The sequence below is a fragment of the Lissotriton helveticus genome, chromosome 1_1, assembly GCF_964261635.1.
Source record: "Lissotriton helveticus chromosome 1_1, aLisHel1.1, whole genome shotgun sequence".
In the NCBI taxonomy this organism is placed as follows: Eukaryota; Metazoa; Chordata; class Amphibia; order Caudata; family Salamandridae; genus Lissotriton; species Lissotriton helveticus.
The window spans coordinates 702,605,234-702,627,628 of record NC_136057.1 but is presented as its reverse complement, the minus strand read 5'-3'; the positions used below and the strand labels follow the sequence as shown (position 1 = coordinate 702,627,628).

At 44.0% G+C, this 22,395-nt stretch overlaps 1 protein-coding gene across 2 annotated transcripts in view; it reads left to right on the top strand.

The window, feature by feature from the left end:
- ACSS3 (acyl-CoA synthetase short chain family member 3) overlaps positions 1-22,395 on the top strand; it is a 1,350,383-nt gene that overhangs the window by 332,109 nt on the left and 995,879 nt on the right. For both annotated transcript variants that reach the window (XM_078674232.1, XM_078674231.1), the window contains exon 4: positions 11,495-11,629. In XM_078674232.1, the coding sequence (XP_078530358.1) occupies positions 11,495-11,629 (135 nt within the window). The remainder of the gene's footprint in view (positions 1-11,494; positions 11,630-22,395) is intronic.

The following is a 22,395-nucleotide window of genomic DNA, read 5'->3' as shown; positions in this document are numbered from 1 at the left end:
CAATTAAGGGCTCTTTTCTCGGCTGTACTACAGATGGGGTGATCATTGGAGTCTTTGGACTTCCTTGTTTATCCCCATACAAAGGAACAACTGGTCCAATAGTCACTGGGATTGTCAAGGCTTCAGGACTTGTATTTAGTTGGGAGATTTTCTGAATTAATTCTGTTCTTTGTTTAGCTATGGCCTCTCGTTCTCTTTCTTGTAGCATTTTTTCCAGGCTTGTTTCATGCACTATTTGCGGAGTTAGGGTAGGAACATAATTCGGGGCAGTTGGATGTGTCATACTTGCTCCCTCACCATAGTTAGGTTTCAGGAATGGATTCCCTGTACTTAAAAGCCTTGGCTCCTCCTGATATGGAGGTCGTAGGCAGGTATCTCTTGCATCTAAGGATCTTGATCCCTCCTGGTAAGGTGGTCTTAGGCAAGCATCTCCTACACTTGAGGATCTGGGTCCTTCATTATAAGGAGGTGGATTCTTCATTAATAATTCCTCCAAATAATCATCATCTGAATCCCCACTGGTCATCAAATGTTTTGTTTTCTCTGTCCTTTTCTCTCCCATTGGCGCTTCTAGGGCAATTACAGGGTACAGTCCTTCTACTATCATATTCTGTCTACATTTTTTCATTTTGCTTTCTCGGGTTTCTTTATTTACTTTAGGATACCATTTTGTCAACCCCATGTCCATTCTGGGCCTGTCTCGTTCAAAAGCCTCTATCTCCCATTCTTCTAAGGCCTCGTATTGCGTTAGTCTGGGTCTGGGATGTAAATCATTCATTCGGGTCCTTAAATTGAACAGAATCCTACTATTAAATGTACCATCTAATGGAAATGCCAAAATTCCGTCATTCTTCGTGTATTCCACCCAATTTTCCAACCATACACAAGAATGGTAGCCTCTGTCGAACATCATGAATGATGAGGGAGTATTAGGTGGTGGAATGACAATTCCTTCTCTAGTTTTGACAGGTTTGTCTCTTTTGAAATAATTCTTCACTTTGCTTACTAAGGTCATTTTCCTCTTTTCTCCGTACATAACGCTTTTACGACCTTTCCACTTATCTTTTCCGAAACCTATATATTTTGGATCAGGTCTAGTCTCTGGATTAGACGGATGCCACATATAATTTTCCACAAGCGACTCTGTTTACAAAATCACTTCCAATCTAAATGCGACTCTTATTTTTCTGCAACCAATTAAATGCGCAATTTCAAAATAATTCAACCAATGGGTGCGCGGCGTTTCTCGCAAACGAGTTCTCACGCTCCTGTGCTCCCCCCTCCTTTACAAATCCGCCTCAGCTACACACCCGCTGTCTTGACCAATACCAGCACGGCACTGAGTGACGTCAACGCAGCTCCGCAACTGACTCCCTCCTTCACAAGGTAAGAAACGCTTCGATTTCTACCTTTTAAAGTGCAAGTGCTTTATTAAATTCACAACGAAAACACATTCGCCACTGTACTCGAGTGTTTAGAAAGAAAAGATTTGTTTCACTGCCAGTAAACTTCTTCTATTTACTTTTCAATTACTGCGAGTAGATCCCTTCTGCCTACTCTTCACACAAGCATTAGTGAACCTGCTACTCCTTCGACTCATCCACTTAGGGATATATACTAAGCCAAAAGTTTCACTAGTGAACTCCTTTGCTATCAATCAAGCTTAGACGAACCTGCTACTCCTTCCGTGTGACCCTTACTAGGTTATTTCACAATAGAAGTTTTGCCAGCGAACTCTTTGCTATCATTTATTCATACATTTATACAGAAAACCCTAATTAGTGCTTCCAGTTCTGCCTAACCTGCACCAATTTTCCTCGAGCCACTGACCTCACTGCGCGATGGATTCTCCTCACCACCCGCTTTTCTTTCCCCGGGGATTCCAGACAAATATATAACAATCACTAACGAGTTTTTGTTAGAACATATATCAATATAGCAGCAAGAAAAACAATTTAAAACATTTCATAATTTTCAAAGCAATAAACAACGATTGTACATTTGATCAATTAGTAGTAACATTTTCATAATTAGCAGCAAATAACCTACCTACCTATCCTAACTAGTCCTACCTACCTTTAACTAGTCCCTAACCATAGCTCTGCTACCAGAAAATTACTGATAGAGCGCGCAGGTCACCCGACTATAATTTTACTGTATGCACATTGGGCCCATAAATTTCAATACACCATATTTATTAATCGGGTAACCTTGCACTCTACTACCAGTAACCCTGTTCCTTCCTATTGTATTTCCAATGTACCCGACTTACCACTCCACTGCTACGGGTACCTAATGATCACCATGGATCAGGGAGCTAGCTGTAAAAGAAAGGCAAGACACCAAAATACAAAAACTACTATTTACTCTATTGGCACTCATATAATAACCACAAACCCAGACATTTTAAAAAACCTTTATCTAGTTTTAGTCATATTCTGAAAGCATAAGGTTTACAGCAATTAGACTGTCAATAACTAAGATTATAAAGAGCACATATCCATATAGAAAGTAGATCAGACCAACCATTTAGGACTCTAAAGGAAGGTAACAACAGGGAACATGCTAGTAAGAATTTTCAGGAATTTAGACTAGACGTGTAGTAACTACAGGACGGGGAAAGATAAGGAACATGCTAGAATGTACACCCTCCAAAAGTGGGCACAGTACGAGAATTTAGTCAGTCTATGGAAACTTCGAAAAGTAACATGTAACTATAGGGAAGGTAAAAGTGGAACACGCTAATATTCAGAGAAATCATTTCATTTAGCTAAAGGAAGGTAAAGAAAAGGAACATCTATATTTCATGAACTGTATGCAGGAACGTACTTAAAGGATAGGGAAAAATTGGAACATGCTAGTATAACAACTATAAGGTATGACTTTTTCATTTGTCAGTGCGAAAGGAAAGCATGGAAAATCAATATGCGAGATCACGTCTTTATTAAAGCAAAGAAAGAGAATGAAGATGCAGAAAAAGGTTTCCCAGCACTATATTTACCTAGAACGGTGTGAAGACCAACCTTGGCCACGGGTCAGTTAAGGACAGGAGAAACCCCAAGGAAGGACAGTCGCCAGTGGGCCCGCAAGTGCAGAATGGACACCCCAGGACAGGACAGGAAAACCAGATTAGGATCAGGATAGGACCATCAAGGAAAGACCAGCACCCGCAGTTCGGTAGCAACGCCTGCGCTACACCCTCAATGCAGCTATCAGTCAGAACCCCGATTGGGTTATCGAATTCCCCAGCAAAGTGCTCCGCCAGCACTTAAGGTTTAAAAACCCCGCTTGGGTCTGTGGAAATTTCGGACAGAGTGCCCCGCAGCTCTCTGTATCAGTCACCTATTGAGTGCGTTGGGTCAGTGACAGGTCAGCAATTCGGACAAGTCAGACAATTTTTCTTGCTAAACCTAGGCTAGTTATACTGTTTTTGGGTCAGTGTACCACCCCCCAAATGTTGCAAGTGTAAGAATGCCCAATTTTGATTGGTCCTCTAGTAGGACAGGTCAACACACCAACCAGGATGAACTTCTACAATCCTCAATTTGCATCTTTTTGGGACCGCCTATTGAATTAGGGGTTCCCAGGACATGTGCTCTTCTCCTAACAATGCCTAATACAATTTAGTATACAATTGTTACAACTGCAGTACAGTTCAGCTTCGTCCTGCTGGGTCGCAGGTCAGTTCTCATGAGCATCTTGACTGTGGCTGCCAGCTGGCTGGGTTCCACTGGTACAAGGTTTTCTTCCCTCTACCAGGGTGACATACGCAGTAGGGACTTCTAAGATGGAGTTTCATGTACTTCCCCAGCCCAAAAGACTCGCCATATGAAAAGTAAAGGAAAACAATTTAGAACATAGAAAGAAATTAATACACTGTATATCAGGAATCCCTATATGACTCCGCTTACTTTATATTAATTATAGCATTAAAATTAGTGCAAAACGAACAGCAATGCAGAAAGCGGCAGAGCAAGCTTCAGCATGTGAGAACACAAAGCGGCCATTTTGAAGCTAGTGCGCAAGCGCAAAGATTCCGCCAGAACTGGGAGTACGTCACGTCACGTGAGTGTGACCGACGCATGCGCAGACGAAACTCCTGCCAAGCAGCGGCCATTTTAGTGGCTAGCGTTTTAGGATAAGTAAACACATAAGCAAGCTTCTCTTGGACACCCAAAATGTCAGAATAAATGGGAAATTAGTAAGACAAACAGATTGATTTAGTTCATTAAGGTTATTCGAGGTTCTTGAATACGAGCATGTCGCTTTACGTGCGAATCCTTGCTCCATCAGTACCAGGGCTCTGACACTATCAAATCAGTACGCTACAGGATCTGAGAACAACTCTGCTGGAGTAAAAACTGCTGTGCTAAAAGGATTGCCAATTTGCTGTGACTGTCTGTTCTGTGGAAAAACGTCTCAGCTTTGCTGAGCTGCCCTACCTGCTGATCTCTGCCCTGCTGAGGACAAGGACTGGACACCTCTCACTTGAAGCCATTGTGACTCCATGGACTTACTGGCTTGTTTCCCCTTTTCTGAAGTCTCAGGGACACAAAAGACTTCCTGCAATTTTGCTGTCTGAGAGTCCTACCCTTGCCTGAGGTGCCCCCTCCTGTTCTGAACCTCAGAAATGGGTCCGGCAGTTGCTTTACTACAAATACAACGCAACGTCACCACTATACTGGCCGAAACTGATGCATCCCCCTTCAATGCCAGTGCAGAGGCCGTTCGATGACAGCAGTTTCACAGCCTGTGAGGCCCGATGACAATGCTTTGTGCTTGCTTGACGACAGTGCAGTGCATTTATTTCTACGGAGCTTGATGACGACACGGGAACCCACTGCGTGAATCGGAACTGATGTGTCATGCTCTCATTGTTGACGCTTGCTCTATCCAAGGTACTTTGTCAGCAGGATCTGTATGAGTCTCATAGTCTGCCTGCCCTCCATCGCGGTCCGCCTGAATTCTGGATTTGTACCTGTCCCTCACAACCTCCTGTAACCTTTTGACTACTAGAGACTTCTAAGAACTGTTTTCACATTTAATCATTAAAAATTCAGATCTCGAGTTCTACTTATTGGATTTGTGTCATTTTGGTCTTATTTTACCCAGATAAATATTCTCTATTCAACGTGTGGTCGGTCAGCCTTGCTTGCTTCCCTTGCCCACTAGTTGCAACACCTCTGCGTGTTAAACCAAATGGCTTTCAGAGAGCAAGCAACTGTGTGGGCTCTCTCCGATAGTCTCGTCATTAGGTGGCACATTTTATAAGTTCTCTACTGTATATATAGCAAGAAATGCACATTTGTGAAACCCTTATCAAACTTAAATTATTGTGGCAATTGTTCATTATCATAGTTATGTTCCAATTAGCTGTATATAGTGGGTGTGACCATAAAAGCTCGCACTTTGTTCTGGATTTGTGCCCGTAATTGCTGGGGAAAAAAAATAGTTAAAGAAAATGTTACATTTTAGCCACTCCACTCACCGCACCGGACTAGCAGTACTTTCTCAGTTTCCATTTAAACTGCCTGCCTTTCGACCACTTTTTTCAAACATGTGAGCAGGGATTTGTAGAACCAATGTGTGCATTATTTTATGCTTCCCGAAGACGTGCACTCTAGTTATTGTTCATTGACACTTTAAAAACAAGTAGCAGGCTCGTCGAAGAGTAGAATCCGAAACAGCTGGGTGGGGGCCCAGAGCGAAAGGACAGGGAACCCGTACAGGGACTGTTTGTACCACGGTCTCTAGTAGTGGGTGCGGAGTTTCCAAATGAAATTGGAAGGATTGACTTCTAGTGTAGCGCACCAGCTTCTTATGTGAAGCCCTCCGTTGAGTCTGAACCCAGTGCGAACAGAAAAAAAATGCAATGTCTGAGATGCATGCAGCGCAGGTGCCGTTTAACACAGACATTTAATTTCCCTCATACAATAAAGGAATACATGCATCAAGTTATTTATGGTAGTAAAACTTGACTTTTCCGAAACATCCTTAGAGTTTTTGAAAATAGAGAAATATATGGAGGCTGTCTCTGTGGTGGGGGTTTGGGGGGGCGTTAAAGTGGCAGAACAAGACCAGGGAGAACTATATGGGCACAGAGTTGTGTGCGTGCGCTAAAAGAAAAAAAAAGGACACAAGTAGGTGCGCGCGGCAAAAGTGAAAGCGCGTGTAAGGATGGAAAGCCATATGGCGCTGTACAGCACACCCGCGCGCGTAACAGCAAGCTCTAGGCTCATGGTAGCATTTTCTGAAGCCCCCTTACTATAAGTCTCGAGTGCAGAGAATGCACTGGCTCCGCGAGACCTAAAAAGGAGGCACAGTTACATAAAGTAATTGCATAGGATCAACCATTTGCCAAAGTGGTTTCATGCTGTGTGATTGAGCCATTGGATGGGAATCTGTTTCTATCCCAGTTTCGTCATGAGAAGTGATCTTTAATAGTAGTGGTGTGTAATACTTGACATGAATTCCAGCAAGTGAGTCTTACTCTTTCTAGGGATGTTTACGAGGCTCTTTCCTTCGCCACAAAAATTTGGAAAATATCAGGTTAAGTAGTGCGTTTAATCAGTTATTTTTTGAATGCTATGCCAAAAACGTTGTCACGGTGGCCTGCCTCTCACCCAATATGCAATGGTGGTCCTACCTAATTCCAAGAATGACCTCCGGTATACCAGCTCCATCATTTTGCCATAAATGTCCCATATGTCGAGATTTAGTTCTAGTGCCAGTTTTTTACCACAGATGTCAAGAATTACCTCCAAAATTCTAGCACCAGCATTTTGCCACGGAAGACCCTCATACCACGAATTATGCCCAGTAGGCTAGCAGCAGCATTTTGCCAAGGATTACGTCACTGTTTTACCACTGTAAGTAAGTAAGTAATGTTTATTGTTTAGTTAATTAAAACCGTGACAATTTAAGACAAGAACGTAGCAAAAAGGAAAGGACCAATGTTATAAAGAAAAGTTAAAAGAAGAATTAAACAATACATTCATTTCATCTCATTTTAAAACTTCTAAAATACGTTACTGGCTAAAATTCAGTGCAATGGTATTGTCCATTTTCCTCATTTACCGAAGAACCGGCCCAAGAGTCATGATTGAGTGAATACTTTGAGGAATTTTATCAGTCTACCGGTCAATTGTGGGTCTGAGGGGTTTAGACACGCCATTATTGCCGTGTTTTACCACTGGTGTCCCATATGCCAAGTATTTCCTGAAATATGTCAGTGTCAACATTTTTCATTGATGCCTCTTATGCCAAGAATAACAACCAATAGACAAGTTTTAGCATTTGGCCACTTGTACCCAATATGACACGAATTGCCTCCGATATACCAGGGCTAGTGGCAGACTCTGAAATACACAGTCATTTCATCAATCAGGTCCCTTACTCATCTCACTCAGACACATTTGCACTACCTCTTTCACTCCTTCACACTCATTTGAGACTCCTTCACTCTCCCTGTCTCTCATTCTCACAGTTTTACTCTGTCTCTCATTATTGCTCAGTGTCATATACTCTGACACACTCGCACTTACTGCCACTCACTCACACTCCCCGTCAATCATTCTCACTCTAACTCACACATATACACCCACTTTCTTTTACATACACACACTTTCTCTCTTTCCATCTCTCTCTCCCACAAGCAGACACCATTTGGCATATTTATGTTCACTTATCTTCAGCTACCAGTTCTGGATGGATCCTTAGGGTAGGAACAAGCACCCTTCAACCTTGAGTACTGAATCTGTCATTAGAAAGATGAAACCTGCATAATGATATGCAGGCCCTACCTTTCCACCTTTTGCTTTTTATCCCCTTCTCCCAATTTACCAAGGGTTGGGGTGGCATCACTGAGGCTCCTGACCCCACCCAACCCTATGACGAGATTAGAGAAATGAGGTGACAGGATGATCCACACAAACCTCAGAGCTCTACATGACTTAAGCATATAACTCCATAGGCACCCTCTATGGGTGATGCTGCAAAACATCACAAATGGGGTGGAACTGAGGACTTGTCCGATCCCTACGGCCACATAGATGGCACAGGCTCCTCTATGTTTCCGGAACCAGCCACCAGACAGAATTACTGCCTCAGGCTTGCTGTTCTTCAACTTGAAGGTTGACTTTTTTTTAATTATACCAATAATGAATAGTAGGTTATTATTTACTATTGGAATACTATAAATGGATCAGAAGACAATGAGGGCAGAGCCTCAATGCTCATAATGACAGGCCACCACTGCCCATCTTGTGTCAAATTTTACTACCTAGTGTTTTTTCTTTCGAGGAGCTAAATCAATACATCGCAGTAAATAGCCACCCTTATGACCTATTACATCAGATTTACACAAGAAGACTTCCTGGTAAATAAACACAAAGTTATCTTCAGGGAAGGCAGAATACTTATAGGAAATTGGGTTACTGGTTGATGGGGTTGAATCCCTACTCAAGCAGCAACCACAATTCCTGTCTGGGTGAAGTAACAAGCAAACCCCATATTAACCTGTGCTTAACCCTCTGACACAAATCCGTCAGGCTTAACCCTCTTGGCACAAAGCATTCAGGTTTAACTTAGAGGCAATGTGTAAATCATTTATGCAGCACTTCAAACAGTATAAAAGTGAAAACACAACATAAGAAAAATCTCACACTCATTGAAAAAATAGAATAAAATGTAATGTCATATGAGACCAAATAGGCAGAAAATCTGATCAGTAGAACCAGAGATATGCAATTTTTAAGATTTAGGTAAAAATAGTGCCTAGAAGCACAAATTGTCAGCTGTGGCTCTCTAGTCATGCCGGATCGGTACAAAGTCACAAGTTCAGGCTGAATGCAATATAGGGCGGGCCAGATAGAGGGACCAAGTTAGGCTCACTGAACAAAATTCAATACCAGGTTGCGGAGTGGTGCAAGATCCTGCGGGGAGGATGCGTCGCTCTGCGGCAGTTCCAGTGGGCTGTAACACAAGGTCCTGGATCATGGATGCATCGCTCATAGGGTGGTTCCAAGGAGCTGGGGTGCTGTGATGCAAGGTCCTGTGTCGAGGAAGCTTTGTGCAGAAGCAGTTCCGTAGGGTTGCAAGGCCCTGCGGCAGGAATGGGATGTGCAGCAGCGGTTCTTCTTGAACCACAGCTGGGCTAGCAGAGCACATTGAGGCCCACATCTGAGGGTACAGGACTGGGGTGGCACCACTTGAGGGAGCTAGACTCACAGCAGACTGATTCCAGGTGCTGGGTTCAAGGTGGTTGGAACCTTTTCTGTTCCTGACACGGTGATCTGGGGGGCAGCCAAATAGCCCTTGGAGTCACTCTGGTAGTCCTGGGTGCAGGATGCAGGTCCATCACTTCTCTCTCAGGCAGTAGTGCAGTAGAGTAGCATTCCTCCCTGCAGAGCAGCGCAGCAGTCCTTCTGAGCCTTCCAGAGGTGTCCAGAAGAGCTGGTGCCCACTTTGAAGTAGGAGAAGGATTTGCAGATTTCCACCTCCAGAGGTGTTTGGAATTTCTTTCCTCCCTGCCCCAGCTCGTTTGGGGTCATACAAAACTAGTGTCAAACTGTTTGTGGGTATGCTCATGCTTTGTGATATGCTAGTGTGGTAGGTGACATCTCCTCCCCTTTTTTCACTATCTGAGATCAATACACAAGTACTGCCAGCTACACCTAATCTTGTTACCCAGGAAACAGGCACAAAATGGTTGGGACAAGTAAATGCCAACTTTCTAAAAGTGTCAATTTTGGAATTGTGCTTTGAAATCTGACTTTACCTTTAAGGAGGATTTTAAATTACAATTGATTAGACACCAAACTCTGCATTCTTACCTGCTCCGAATTGAAAGTTAGCACCTACTGAATGTAATAAAGTAACTCAATGTTATCCCGTGGGAGAGGTAGTGCTTGCAGTAGTGACAAATGAATTTGGGTTTTCACCACCAGTGCATGTAATAGTTTAAGAGAACATTTCCATATTTTTAAATACACTGCACCCTGCCCTCTGGGCTGTTTAGGGCCTACACTAGGGCTGACTTATATGTATTAAAAAAAGAAGGTTTAGGCCTGGCAAAAGTTTTTTTTGCCAGGTTGAATTGGCAGTTTAAAACTGTACACATAGGCTTTCTTGGCAGGCCTGAGACATGTTAAAAAGACTACGTAAGTGGGTGGTACAATTACAGCTGCAGGCCCACCACAGAGCTCGTAAATACACTCGCCAGCTCGCTATGGCGAGCCTGATTTATTCAGGACAAGCTATTTTAGTGCTTACTCGCCCTTCCTGGTGAGTAGTAAGACAAACTGACTTTAGACCTCTATTTCTTAAAGTGGAGCAAATGTGACAAGATAACAAGATTTAAAGGTATAATTATTGCTCATTCACTCTTGTCACATTTGCTTGTCTTTCAGAGACAGAGACAGAGGTCAAGTACATTACAGTTTTGTCGGGGAGATTTCTCAAGTTACTACACCTGCAGGACTAGTAAAACTCTTAGGATTTTTCAAGCCCATCACTAGTAGCACTTAATTTACAGGCCTTGGATACACGCAGAACCAATTTATTGGGGACGTACAAGTAAATTATGTGTGCCAATTGTGTATAAGTCAATCTTACCATGTTTTAAGGGATAGAGCATATCCACTTTGCACTAGTTAGCAGTGATTAAGTGCCTAGAGACCTAAAGTCAGCAAAAATAGAAGGATGGAAGTAAAAATATTGGGGGAAAACCACGCGAAAGATGTCGGGTCCAACAATACTCTATTTCAATGTTAATATTACTGGTTTCCTCTGACGTAACAAAGACTAATTTTAAGGAAGGCTCAACACATCGTGGAGGACAGTGACTGGTATTGAAAAAACGTCTGGGAGATCAACACGAGAGATGCGCTGAGCTTTGCTGCAGACAGTGTCGCGCAGAGTTCATACCACTGGCTTTCTGCATTGTTCAGGGAGGAAGGCAGCTGTTCAGGTTTCTGGGTATACAGTCGTTCTACACCGTGCTGTGAAAATGCTAATTAAAGATCTGTTTCAAAGCTCATTAGCATAATGTCTTCTCCAGGTGCTTTCACAGCATTCACACATGTATTCACTATCCACCAATTACTCTGGCTTGGCGCTAAGCAAGGCTTCTGCTGAAGGACGGGCGTTGAGGGTTGGTGGAATCTTGGAGGATTCGACTAAGCACATGGGTGGGAAGTAGGCGTCACATGATGGCTCGGCTTATTTTGTGGAAGAGGGTCCAGGAGGCCCTCGTGTTGAGCCGGAAATATGCATATGGCTCGAGCAAGTGGCTCAACCACCTCTAATTTGTTTTTAATCAAACGCTCAAAGCTTTCGTCAGTAGACTGAAGCCTTCTTTGATGAAGGAAATATGGTGTACAACTACCTGTTTTTGTTATTTTCTGATTTATTTATGTTTCATTTTTCAATGTATGTTGCGCACTGGCGTCCTTCACTAAACCCGTTGTTAATGTATTTAAAAATGTTTTTTCAGGCTAAATTTGTTGTAACAGCTTCTTTTGGCGTGGAACCTGGAAGGAGGGTAGAGTACATACCATTACTCGAGAGAGCCCTGGACATGGTAGATCACAAGCCTGAAAAAGTGCTTATTTATCAGCGGCCTAACATGGTAAATCAACCGATTCTCTCTTATGTTCATTAAACATCCTAACACGTGAATGGCATTACTTTAATCTTGTCTTCGACCAGGGAGAACGTTGCATGGGAGAAAATATTTTCATTATTTGTTTTGTTTTGTATTCAGAAGGGTAACTTAACAATTGCATGTTTATCCGTTAATGGTGTTGGAACATTACTAATGCAGTGCTTATGATCATTTGTCCATTCAGCATCCATAATGGAAAGTCTGAAATCTTTAACTTCGTTTGAGAAAATGATAGAAAAATATACACAAGTAATTTTGAAGCTGGGGTTCTGTACAGAGTGGCACATCTAGCCGTAAAAGACAACTTCTCATAAACTCAAGTACATCTGACAACTGTTGATTTTAATAAGTCTTTGCTACCGCTTTTTCCAGCTTTTTAATTATGAGAAATGTGTGTGTATATATATATATATATATAGTTTATCTATTTATATATATATATATATATATATCTATCTCAATCAAAGGTTTAAGGGATCATTATGGTTAGTTGAAAATGTCAGTTAAAATATAGCATTTTAAATTAACAAAAACCAACGAATTTAACCATTTATAGTTATCTCAATTAACTATAACTCACGTCCTAAAGTAACATTATCACATATGACAGCACATTCAAATATGCAAGTTAAGCAGTTCTGCTGTAGAAAAAAATAATGGACTAAACTGTTTCTTTATCTATAATAAGAATCTAGCCCACATATATGGTGCACATGACCCCTGACTTGCCCTTTAGCTCACTAATAACATTGTCTTCAGGGCGGGGCCGGAATGTTTCTTAGTTCATGTAAAAAAAAAACCACTTGAAATAAAATATATTATGAAAGCATAAAGTGATAGGGCACTGTCATTTAAAAACAGCACATTTTCCAGTGAAACTGACACAAACCTTCCCACTAACCTGCAGTTATACTGATAAAACTATTTAGCCTGTAGACATTAATCTGTGGAAACTGTGTTGCAACAAAAATACTTATCATTTGCATATCACCAAGTAAAATGTTATGATTTTGCATTACACATGAATTACAAAAAATGTGCTTTCATGACTACTGAAATATATTTTGGAATGAGTGTACAGTTCATTTACAAGCTATTTAAATGTTTTTAGACAATCACGGACCTCATAAAGCCTTTCACTTCACTATTTCTACAGCACCATTGTCAAGCAGTTCACTTTAAAAAATCCTCTCCCTTTGCAAGTCAGAGAAAGAAAAGTAAACACCAATCTCCAAAATAAAAGAAGCAGCATATTGTAAAGACATAAGCAGGCATTTGACTTCTGTCGCTGAACACAGAGCAAATGTGACAAGATAAAAACACGATTTAAAGTCCTGTTTATTGCCCATTCACTTTCTAAGTGAAGAGAACACCTGTTCTCTGTCAACTTGCCAGAAAAGACCAGTAGGCCCTAAAAATAGCTTGCCCAGATATAATCAGACTCACATGCATCATCGTGTTCGGTGCTGGAGGGGGAGCCCAAGGTCCCACAGCTCCAGTCGGTTCCCCAGCCAGCACCTATTGTGGTGCTGATGGGAACCGGCTCTTTAACTTTGCTCCTGCCGGGGCAGCATTTGGATTTTCCACTGCTCCCATGCAGACAGGAGCAAAGTTGTATTCCCTGCTCTGGAGTGTACGTGCGTGGTATGCCCTCATTCTTCCAGGCATGGAACTATAATGTCCAGGACACTGCAATGAAATAGGGCTCTAGGAGATTAGGTCTCTGGAGCCGGATCAACAGCTTGGGGAGGATGCTTGCCCCCTCCCTTTATTGAATTTTCTGCCCCAGGGTAAGGGTACCCTGTGCTAGTCCAAGGCTCTACAAGGGGGCTGCGCACCTCCCTTTCCTTAATTTAAAGTATCGTCCCAGGGGATGGCATCCCTGAGCCTGTCCAAGGCTCAGAGACAGTGGCTGCATGCCCCCCTGCTTAATATATATTATCAGCCCTATGGAATGGGTCCCCAGGGCCTCCCCAAAGAATGAGGAAAGAGCTGTTCACCCCATTACCCTTAGTATAAATCACCAGTACTTAGATATGGGGGTCCCTGTGGCCTCACAAAGGCTTGGGGAGGGTGGGGCACACTCCCTCTCCCACCCAAAATTCATCATCATAATAATTTTATTTCAATCTCCAGGATCAATAAAGTACAACATACATAAAAGGCATACAACATCCTAACAAGAGGAAGATGAATATCACCAGAGATCAGAAACATTTTGATATACATAATACTATAAAATTAGGAACTTGTTGGCAGCATACTTGGTACAGTTTTAAAGTGCAAGTTTAGACCACAAAAAGTGCAAGCGCTCGTTAAATACATTATGAGAAAGCAAAATAGTCAAAGGAGCAGGACTTAGTGCCGAGCATGGGTCAAAATAGAGTTACACAACATCAAATTAAGGATAAGAATCGCAAGTGCCAAATATGGCATTCGTGTTACTGCCATAATGGCATTCTAGAACAGGGGCTGGCTTATACCTAGGGTGCTGTCATGCCCAGGCAGTGGGCACTAGGACTCTGGGGTCAGGGGTGTGGGGAAGGGGACACCGGACACCACATCAGTTCAGGGGAGCAGGGCGGGACAGAACAGGACCAAGGGGACGAGGGGCAGGAAGCACGAAGGAGCGGTACCATAAGAAGTAATAAAGATACCTGATAAACAAAGCAATCGCGTCGCGTGGTCCTTGGGGCATCACAACACTACAACTGGCGACGAGGACGAAGAACACACATGTGTGGTAATTCTCCAGCAGCTCAGAGCCAGGAGCCCACCCTGGACTGTAGTGAGCGCCGAACTGCGATCGCAGCGAAGCCAGGAGCCCACCCTGGTTCGCGCCACAGAGAAAAGAAACGGCGCGGGAGCCCACCCGACCACAAAAGAAGAAAGAAGAGCCGTCCTGATGGTCCGGTAAGCGCCGATCTACAAAAGAAGATAAGCGCGAAGATCGAGAGAATTGGGCGCGAGCTCTCGCGAGAGTCTCGGCGGCCATTTTGAGACCAGGCAGAAAGAGCCAATCGGCGCGCGAGAAGACTGGGCGGCCATCTTTAAAACAGGCAACGCTCGGATTGGCCCCGAAGTCTCGCGAGAGTCTCGGCGGCCATTTTGAAGTCATGCAAAAAGGACCAATAAGGAAGCAGGAAGGGCCGGCGCCCATTTTGAGGCCAGGCAAAAATCGGAAAAAGTCGAAAGAGTGCCAAAAAGAGCACCAGGAAGGCGGGAAAACGCCCAAATCAAAGGAAAATAACTAAAAGAGACATAAAAAGGGATAATAAAAGGAAAAAACAACAAGAAGGCACAAATAGATGCCAAAAAGAAACAAAAAGAGAACAGACAGACAAGAAAGCAAAAGAAAAAGAGAACCAAAGAAAAGCACAAAGAGATGCTAAAAGGACATATTCATTATAAGAAGTAACATAAACAAATGGAGCAAACAGCAGCAGAAAGAAGAAAGCACAAGGGCCACCAAGAGTACAAAGGAAAGAAAATGGTAGAAGCCAAGGAGCGAAAGGCAGAGCGCCCAATATCGCAGACCTCTCCCATTCAACCTCTCAGAGCCGCAAGTGGGAATAAGATGGGAGCGATGGGTCAGGAGATTCGAGAGGCACATGGAGGCCACTGATGAAACAGAGGCCATGCAACTAGGCCTGTTCCTCAACTTAGTGGGCGATGAAGTAGATGATCTACTAGTGACCCTACCAGAAGATGAGATATCGACGTACAAAGACCTAATAAAGTGCCTAACAAACAAAATTTGATCCACAAAGAAACATTGATTTCGAGCGCTACACTTTCACCATAGCATTCCAACATGCGGACGATTCGCTAGATGATTTTACGACGCGACTAAGGATACTAGTAACTCACTGTGAGTTCGACAAGTACGACAACGAACAAGCAATTCGCCTGCGCATCAGTGAAGGATGCCGTGACACTGATTTCCGTACAAGAATTCTGAAGGAACCAACATCACTGGAGAAGATCCTGTCACTAGCGAGGGCTGAGGCAAGAGCGACAGTACAAGCAAAACAAATGGAGCGGGGAAAAGAACGACGAGTCGAATAGGCACACCGCATGACAGAGAGCAACCGTACAAGCAGTTGTAAGAAGGGGCACAATGAATAGGCGACAAGAAAGCAACCTGAATCAACATGCTACAGATGTGGACTTGAGTTCCCAGACAGAGGCACGTGCCCAGGGTTTGGCCAAACATGCAGGAAATGCAACAGGAGCAACCACTTTGCCAGTGTATGCCAGGGGCTGCAGTTTAGAGGTGAAAGAGGAAGACCCGGAAGGCCACGGATGACTACAAGCAGACACGTCAGACATGTAGAAACACCAAACAGAAGTTCCTCAATAGAGTCAGGAGACGAAGGGGAAGAAGAAAAATTGGAGCCACTCTACCTCATGTCGGACACCGCTGCCATGCCCACAGATGAAGGCAGGACTGAAGAAGGCATCCGCCTCGTGGACAAAAGCACCATAAAGAAGACGGAGTCTGCGACCATAGACGTGGGACCACACAGAGCACGGTTTGTGCTAGATAGCGGCGCAACATGCAACATCATGTGTGTGTCGGAATACGAGAAGATGAAAGGGAAGCCAGTGCTGAAACCGTCGAAAGTGGAGGTATTCACATGGCGGTCAAGGAAACCAGTGACAAACCTGGGAAAATTTACAGAGAACTTGACGTACAAAAGTCAAACGATAAAAGAAGAGATTCACGTACTGAGAGGTGACATTCCAGCACCGTGCCTGTTAAGTAATGTCACAGCCCTGGTGATGGGCCTCCTCGAAAATGAAATATAGCATGTCAGAAAAAAAGAGCGTCTTGAAGGAATATCCCAAATTACTGCAGGGACTGGGGAAGCTAAAGGGGCGCCAAATAACGCTGCACATCGATGAAGCAATAAAGCCAGTAGCTCAACACCACCGGCGAGTGCCAATACACCTGCAACCGCAAGTAGAAGAAGAGATTGATGCGCTGCTCAAACAGGACATCATAGAACCAGCAGAAGGACCAACGCCCTGGGTGTCGCCGATAGTGGCAGTACCAAAAAAAAACACGTCCAAGATTCGCATCTGTGTTGACATGAGATTACCGAACACAGCAATCGAACGAGAAGGACACCCTGGACCTCACCTCGATGATATGATCAGCTGCCTAACAGGCACAAGACATTTCTCCAAACTAAACTTGTGCAAGGGATATCACCAGCTAGAGCTCGACCCTCAGTCCAGGTATATCACGACGTTCTCCACGCACCTGGGTCTGTTCCGATATAAGCGTCTGAGCTTTGTAATATCATCCGCTGCCGAAATAGTTCAAGAAACAATAAGGCAAGTAATAAGGCCAGTAAAGAATAGCCTGAACTACAGTGACGACATTCTAGTGTTCGGCAAGTCGGATGAGGAGCTAGACAAGGCACTGCGAGAGGTGTGTTCCCAACTAGAGCAGGCAGGGCTCACACTAAATGAAGACAAGTGTCAACTGGAGCGGGATGAATTGGTATTCTTTGGACACATCTTTTCCAAAAAAGGAATGCGGCCAGATCGCAGTAAAGTGGACACATTGGAGAAAGCAAGACAGCCAAGCGACGTTGCAGAAGTGAGGTCATTCCTAGGCCTTGCTAGTTACTGCGCACAGTACATAAAAGACTTTGCCACAGTGAGCGCACCGCTGCGAGAACTGACACAACAGGGCCAAAGCTTTGCATGGACAAAGGAATGCAGCAAAGCTTTTGAAGAGATCAGACACGCCGTGACAGTAGTAGATCACCTGGCGTACTCTGATCCGTTACTATGCACCATATTGACGGTGGTTGCCAGCCCAGTGGGGCTGGGGGCAATACTGGCGCAACACAGACCAGGCAAGGACTCACCAAGGTGTATAGTGGCCTACGGAAGCAAAAGCCTGTCAGACGTTGAGCGAGCATACTCTCAACCGGAGAAAGAGAGTCTGGCAGTTGTGTGGGCCAGTGAGCATTATCACATGTTCATCTATGGGAAACCATTCACAATAATAACAGATCACCAAACACTAATAACCATCTATGGAAATCTCAATGCAAAAATACCACCCCGGATAGAGAGGTGGGGAATAAGACTCATGGACTACAATTTCAAAATAATACATAAACGTGGAAAGGAACACAACCCGGCTGACTACATGTCAAGGCATCCTCTGCCGCATGCAGTTGAGGCAACGACAATGGCGGAGGAATACCTGAACTTCATACTGAAGCACAACACGCCGGCGTCAATAACGATGGCGGAGCTGGAACAAGAGACAAAGCTAGACCCCACCATGCAAGCGATACAGAAAGTGACAAGACAACAAAGGTGAAGACACATCAACAACAACAGCATCCTGGATGAAGGAGTAATAAAAGTGGAACTGTTAGCATTCAAGAAGATCCATGAAGAGCTCTCAGAGACCAAAAATGGCATCATGATGAGAGGAACGAGAATAGTGATGCCACGAACGCTGAGGAGACAGACGATAGAACTGGCGCACAAATCATACCGAGGGATGGTCGCAACCAAGAAAATGCTACGAGAAAAAGTGTGGTTCCCGGGACTAGACAGCATGGTTGAGGCGACTGTCATGCGTTGCCACGTCTGCCAATTGACGGGGCAGTCGCCCAAGCCGGAGCCGCTACAGATGTTGGAACTACCGAAAGCAGTGTGGACTGAACTGGCAACAGACTTCTATGGACCCCTGGAGACGGGAAACTACCTGCTAGTAATAATAGATGAATTCTCTCAATTTGCAATTGTAAGGCAAGTAGCGTCAACCTCAGCAAGTGCAACACTGCCAGTCATGGATGATGTTTTTGCAGCATGGGGCTCGCCCCAAATGCTAAAGACTGACAATGGCCCGCCATTCTCAGGAGAAGAGTTCCGGAAATTTATGGAGTACCTAGGAATCCGTCATCGGAAAATAATGCCTCTGTGGCCACAAGCGAACGGGATGGCGGAAAGGTTCATGGGAACAATAAAGAAGGCGGTACAGAGAGCAAAGATAACACAGATATCGACAGGGCAAGCCCTATGCCAGATACTGAGGGACTACAGGAACACCCCTCACAGCTCCACAGGCCGGTGCCCGGCCGAGTTCGTGCTCGGACGCTCACGCAGGACACAGCTACCGTAGATGGAAACGATGACAAGTGTGGAGCGAAGCAACATAGCTGCCAAAGATGAAGAGGCAAAAGCAAAAATGAAGGCATACGCAGATCAAAGGAGGCCCGCCACCAAAGCAAAACTAAAAGAAGGAGACTCAATGGTAGTGCGGCAAAGACAGCAGAGGAAATCGGATAGTGCGTCTCGAAGGACCCACTGATGGTGACGGAGGTGAAAGGACCTATGATAACAGCATCAGCAGGGCAGTATCACATCACAAGAAACAGCTCGCATTTCAAAGAACTGAGACCAAAGGAGGAAGAACAGTCGGCACCAGCGCCGGAGGCAGTCAAGGAGGAAGAAAATGTACAGGTGGACAAAGGACAAACAAGGCCGAGAAGAACATGCAAGAAACCACAGAGACTGATTGAAGAGATGTAATATGACGAGGGGCTGTGAGGAGTTTTCTCTCTCTCTCTCTCTCTCTCTCTCTCTCTCTCTCTCTCTCTCTCTCTATTTCTCTCTCTCTACCATCTCTCTCTATCAGCACTCATCGATCAGTGACCACAGGCCGCGTCACAGAAAATGTTTGTTTGCAACAAAGGGGGCGATTTCATGCCCAGGCAGTGGGCACTAGGACCCTGGGGTCAGGGGTGTGGGGAAGGGGACACCGGACACCACATCCGGTCAGGGGAGCAGGGCGGGACAGAACAGGACCAAGGGGACGAGGGGCAGGAAGCACGAAGGAGCGGTACCATAAGAAGTAATAAAGATACCTGATAAACGAAGCTATTGTGTCGTGTGGTCCTTGGGGCATCACGACACTACAGGTGCTTCCCCCTATCACAGGATGTGCAAATAAAACTAAAGTGCTGTGTCAGACAATCTATAGAGGACATACAATCTCAAAGGTCATTAATTGCAAAGTAGTTAAAAAAGTTGAAAAGATTTTTTAAACCAAATGTGGTTTTACTCAACATGACGCTCTCTGTTTCTTTCGTAGAGCCAACACTTTACCATTTCCTAAACTGCTCCTGCTTGTATACACTTGCTACACTAGATGCACGCTGGCATTAGGAACCTGGAAATTGAAAACACCATCAGTCTGCTTGTATCCGTGCAGAGAATACTATATGCCTCCATGTATCAACCAGTGCTCAACTTGCTACACAGCGGACTACCCACTTTCTTCTCTGGTACCAGTGTGCTAGGCAAAAAAAACTGGATATGCGTTAGGGATTCCGTAGCCTCTCCACGGACAGGACATAGATCATTCCTAGGTACAGCTCTAGACCAATTGCTTCAACATTTCTTGGTCGGAAGCGTCCTGTACATAAACTGAATATTCAGTTTACATGCCAAGGGGGGAATCATCTCATTGATGGCAGGCTTATAACATGGAAATTGTTTACATCAATAAAACCACTTGTCAAAGAACCTCTACTGGTTGCAGTTGTTTGAGTAATAGCAAATTCCCAATAGGTTTCTTTTAGACTAATTTTCATAATTGAGCATGCCTCTTCGGGAGAGAGCCAAAGGTTCACCAGCCCAAATTTCCCCAATAGCAGTCTTATCAAATTCAGCCATAGGATTTTTCGTACACATGCAGGAGACATAAGATCTTTCAGGCCTACACAACAGTAGCTTGACGCTGCTGTCATCCACAGTCGGTGCCAATATAAAAGCATTCTGCTTTCAGTTATTTTATAATACGTCTTTGGGCCAAATATAGACATAATGGAATAATCCAGATACTTACAGGTAGTCCTAGTAGCGATTTAATAAGCTTATTTTCTACTGTAGTTTGAATTTTGAAGACTTGCAAATCCCCATAATTCTCAGTCCTACAAGGCTGCACCTAAGGCCTGTGTACTATAGATTTCTAGGTCTGGTGCAGCAATCTTGGAAGTTGTTCGTCAACGGATTTTGGCTATACAAAGTGTGTGCTGGATTAAAACTGCCTATAATTTCTGGAAAAAATTCAGTGCCCTCCCCCAAGCCCTGGCACACCCCGGTGAGGGTTATAAAAAATAAAGTTGGGAGATTGCCATATTTTGTTTTAGTTAAACGGTGCTACGGATTCATGGCACAGATTTAAAACAAATGCTATTTTTGGTCCCCTTTGGGACCCCCCTAATTCCCCCCACCAGGCCTATGGTGGCAGGTTATCCCCTACTTTGCCCCCTTTAGGCTTTTTTATTATTTTACTTTTTCTTTTCACATGAGACTGAGTCCCGAGTTCTAAAATGGCTGCCACCACATCTTTGTTGATATGGTGGCAGCCAATCAGATCTTATGTTTATGTTTATGGGATTTATAGAGCGCTTGACTACCCTAGGGCATCTCAGCGCTGCATGAATCAGATAGAGGGACTGAGCGCTTACTCTTGTGGAAAGAGCCAGGTCTTACGTTTTTTTCTGAATTGCGCTTCATTTTGAGTAAATCGAATATCTGGATCTAGACTGTTCCAGAGCGTGGGTATCAGATGGGTGAAAGACCTTCCACCCCATCTGGCTCTTTTTATTGTGGTATCTTATATGAGGAATTTTGAGCTCGATCTAAGCTGACGATGGGGGGTATTGTGAGCAACCAGATTTTGGATGAGTGCTGGACCCCTTCCGTGCATAGCACGGTGAGCCAGGTTGAGTGACTTAAATCTTATATCAAGATCTGTTGGCTCTTTGGATCCTCTGCAGTGTGAAGTATCTATACATTTTGTAAATTAATTTCCCAAAAAATGACTGAACAGATTTACAACAGATTGCAAAGAACATGCTTTCTGGACCAAGATCCAGTTTTCTGCCATAAATGTGTATAATTTGGTGTAATTCCGTTCAGCCGTTTTGGCTGTAGGTGTGTGTAATTTTCCTATGGAAAAATGAATGGCGAAAACGTGTTTTTGAACTCCCTCTCCTTTTTTTCAGTTCCCATGTGATGGGTTTCCCTGAAACTTTTCAGAAATTAGACTTTTTTGTGCACCATTTCGTGAATATTGGTCACGTGGCGGTAAAGTCATAAGCACAATAAAAAAAAAGCTTTTCTAATGGAATCACAGTCTTAAATACAACTGCCCAGTGGCAATTCATATATTTTAATATATTACCCAGTGGCACTCACCACTGGGTGGTACCTAACTGTAAAAGCAGGATAAAGGACCCCATCCACTGAGGCTGATTTGCTTATTTGGGGGAGGAGGCGCAGTGCTCCTCTCCCTGAGCTATTTTTAGCCCCCCGGAGTTGTCCAAAAAAAAAAAAGACTTGCTCGACCAGGATGATGGCTGGGGAGGCGTGACAGACCATGGGGTACTTAGGGTTCTCCCCTCAACCCCGTGGTCCCCAACTTAAAAAAAACTGTGGGTGCCGCTGGTGGGACTGGGGCACCCAAACATAAAAAAAAAACAAGAATAATAAATGAGCAGCAGGAAACTCATTTATTATTCACTGCTCCGAGCAAGGTGTTCCCCATAATGCCCTGCGTGGCTGCTAATTACCTCCCATATTACAACACTCATGACATGTTCTATGACATCATTGATAATGTGACTGCAATATCTGAAATGACATCAATGATGACAACACTGTGCATGGCGGGGATGCAAGTT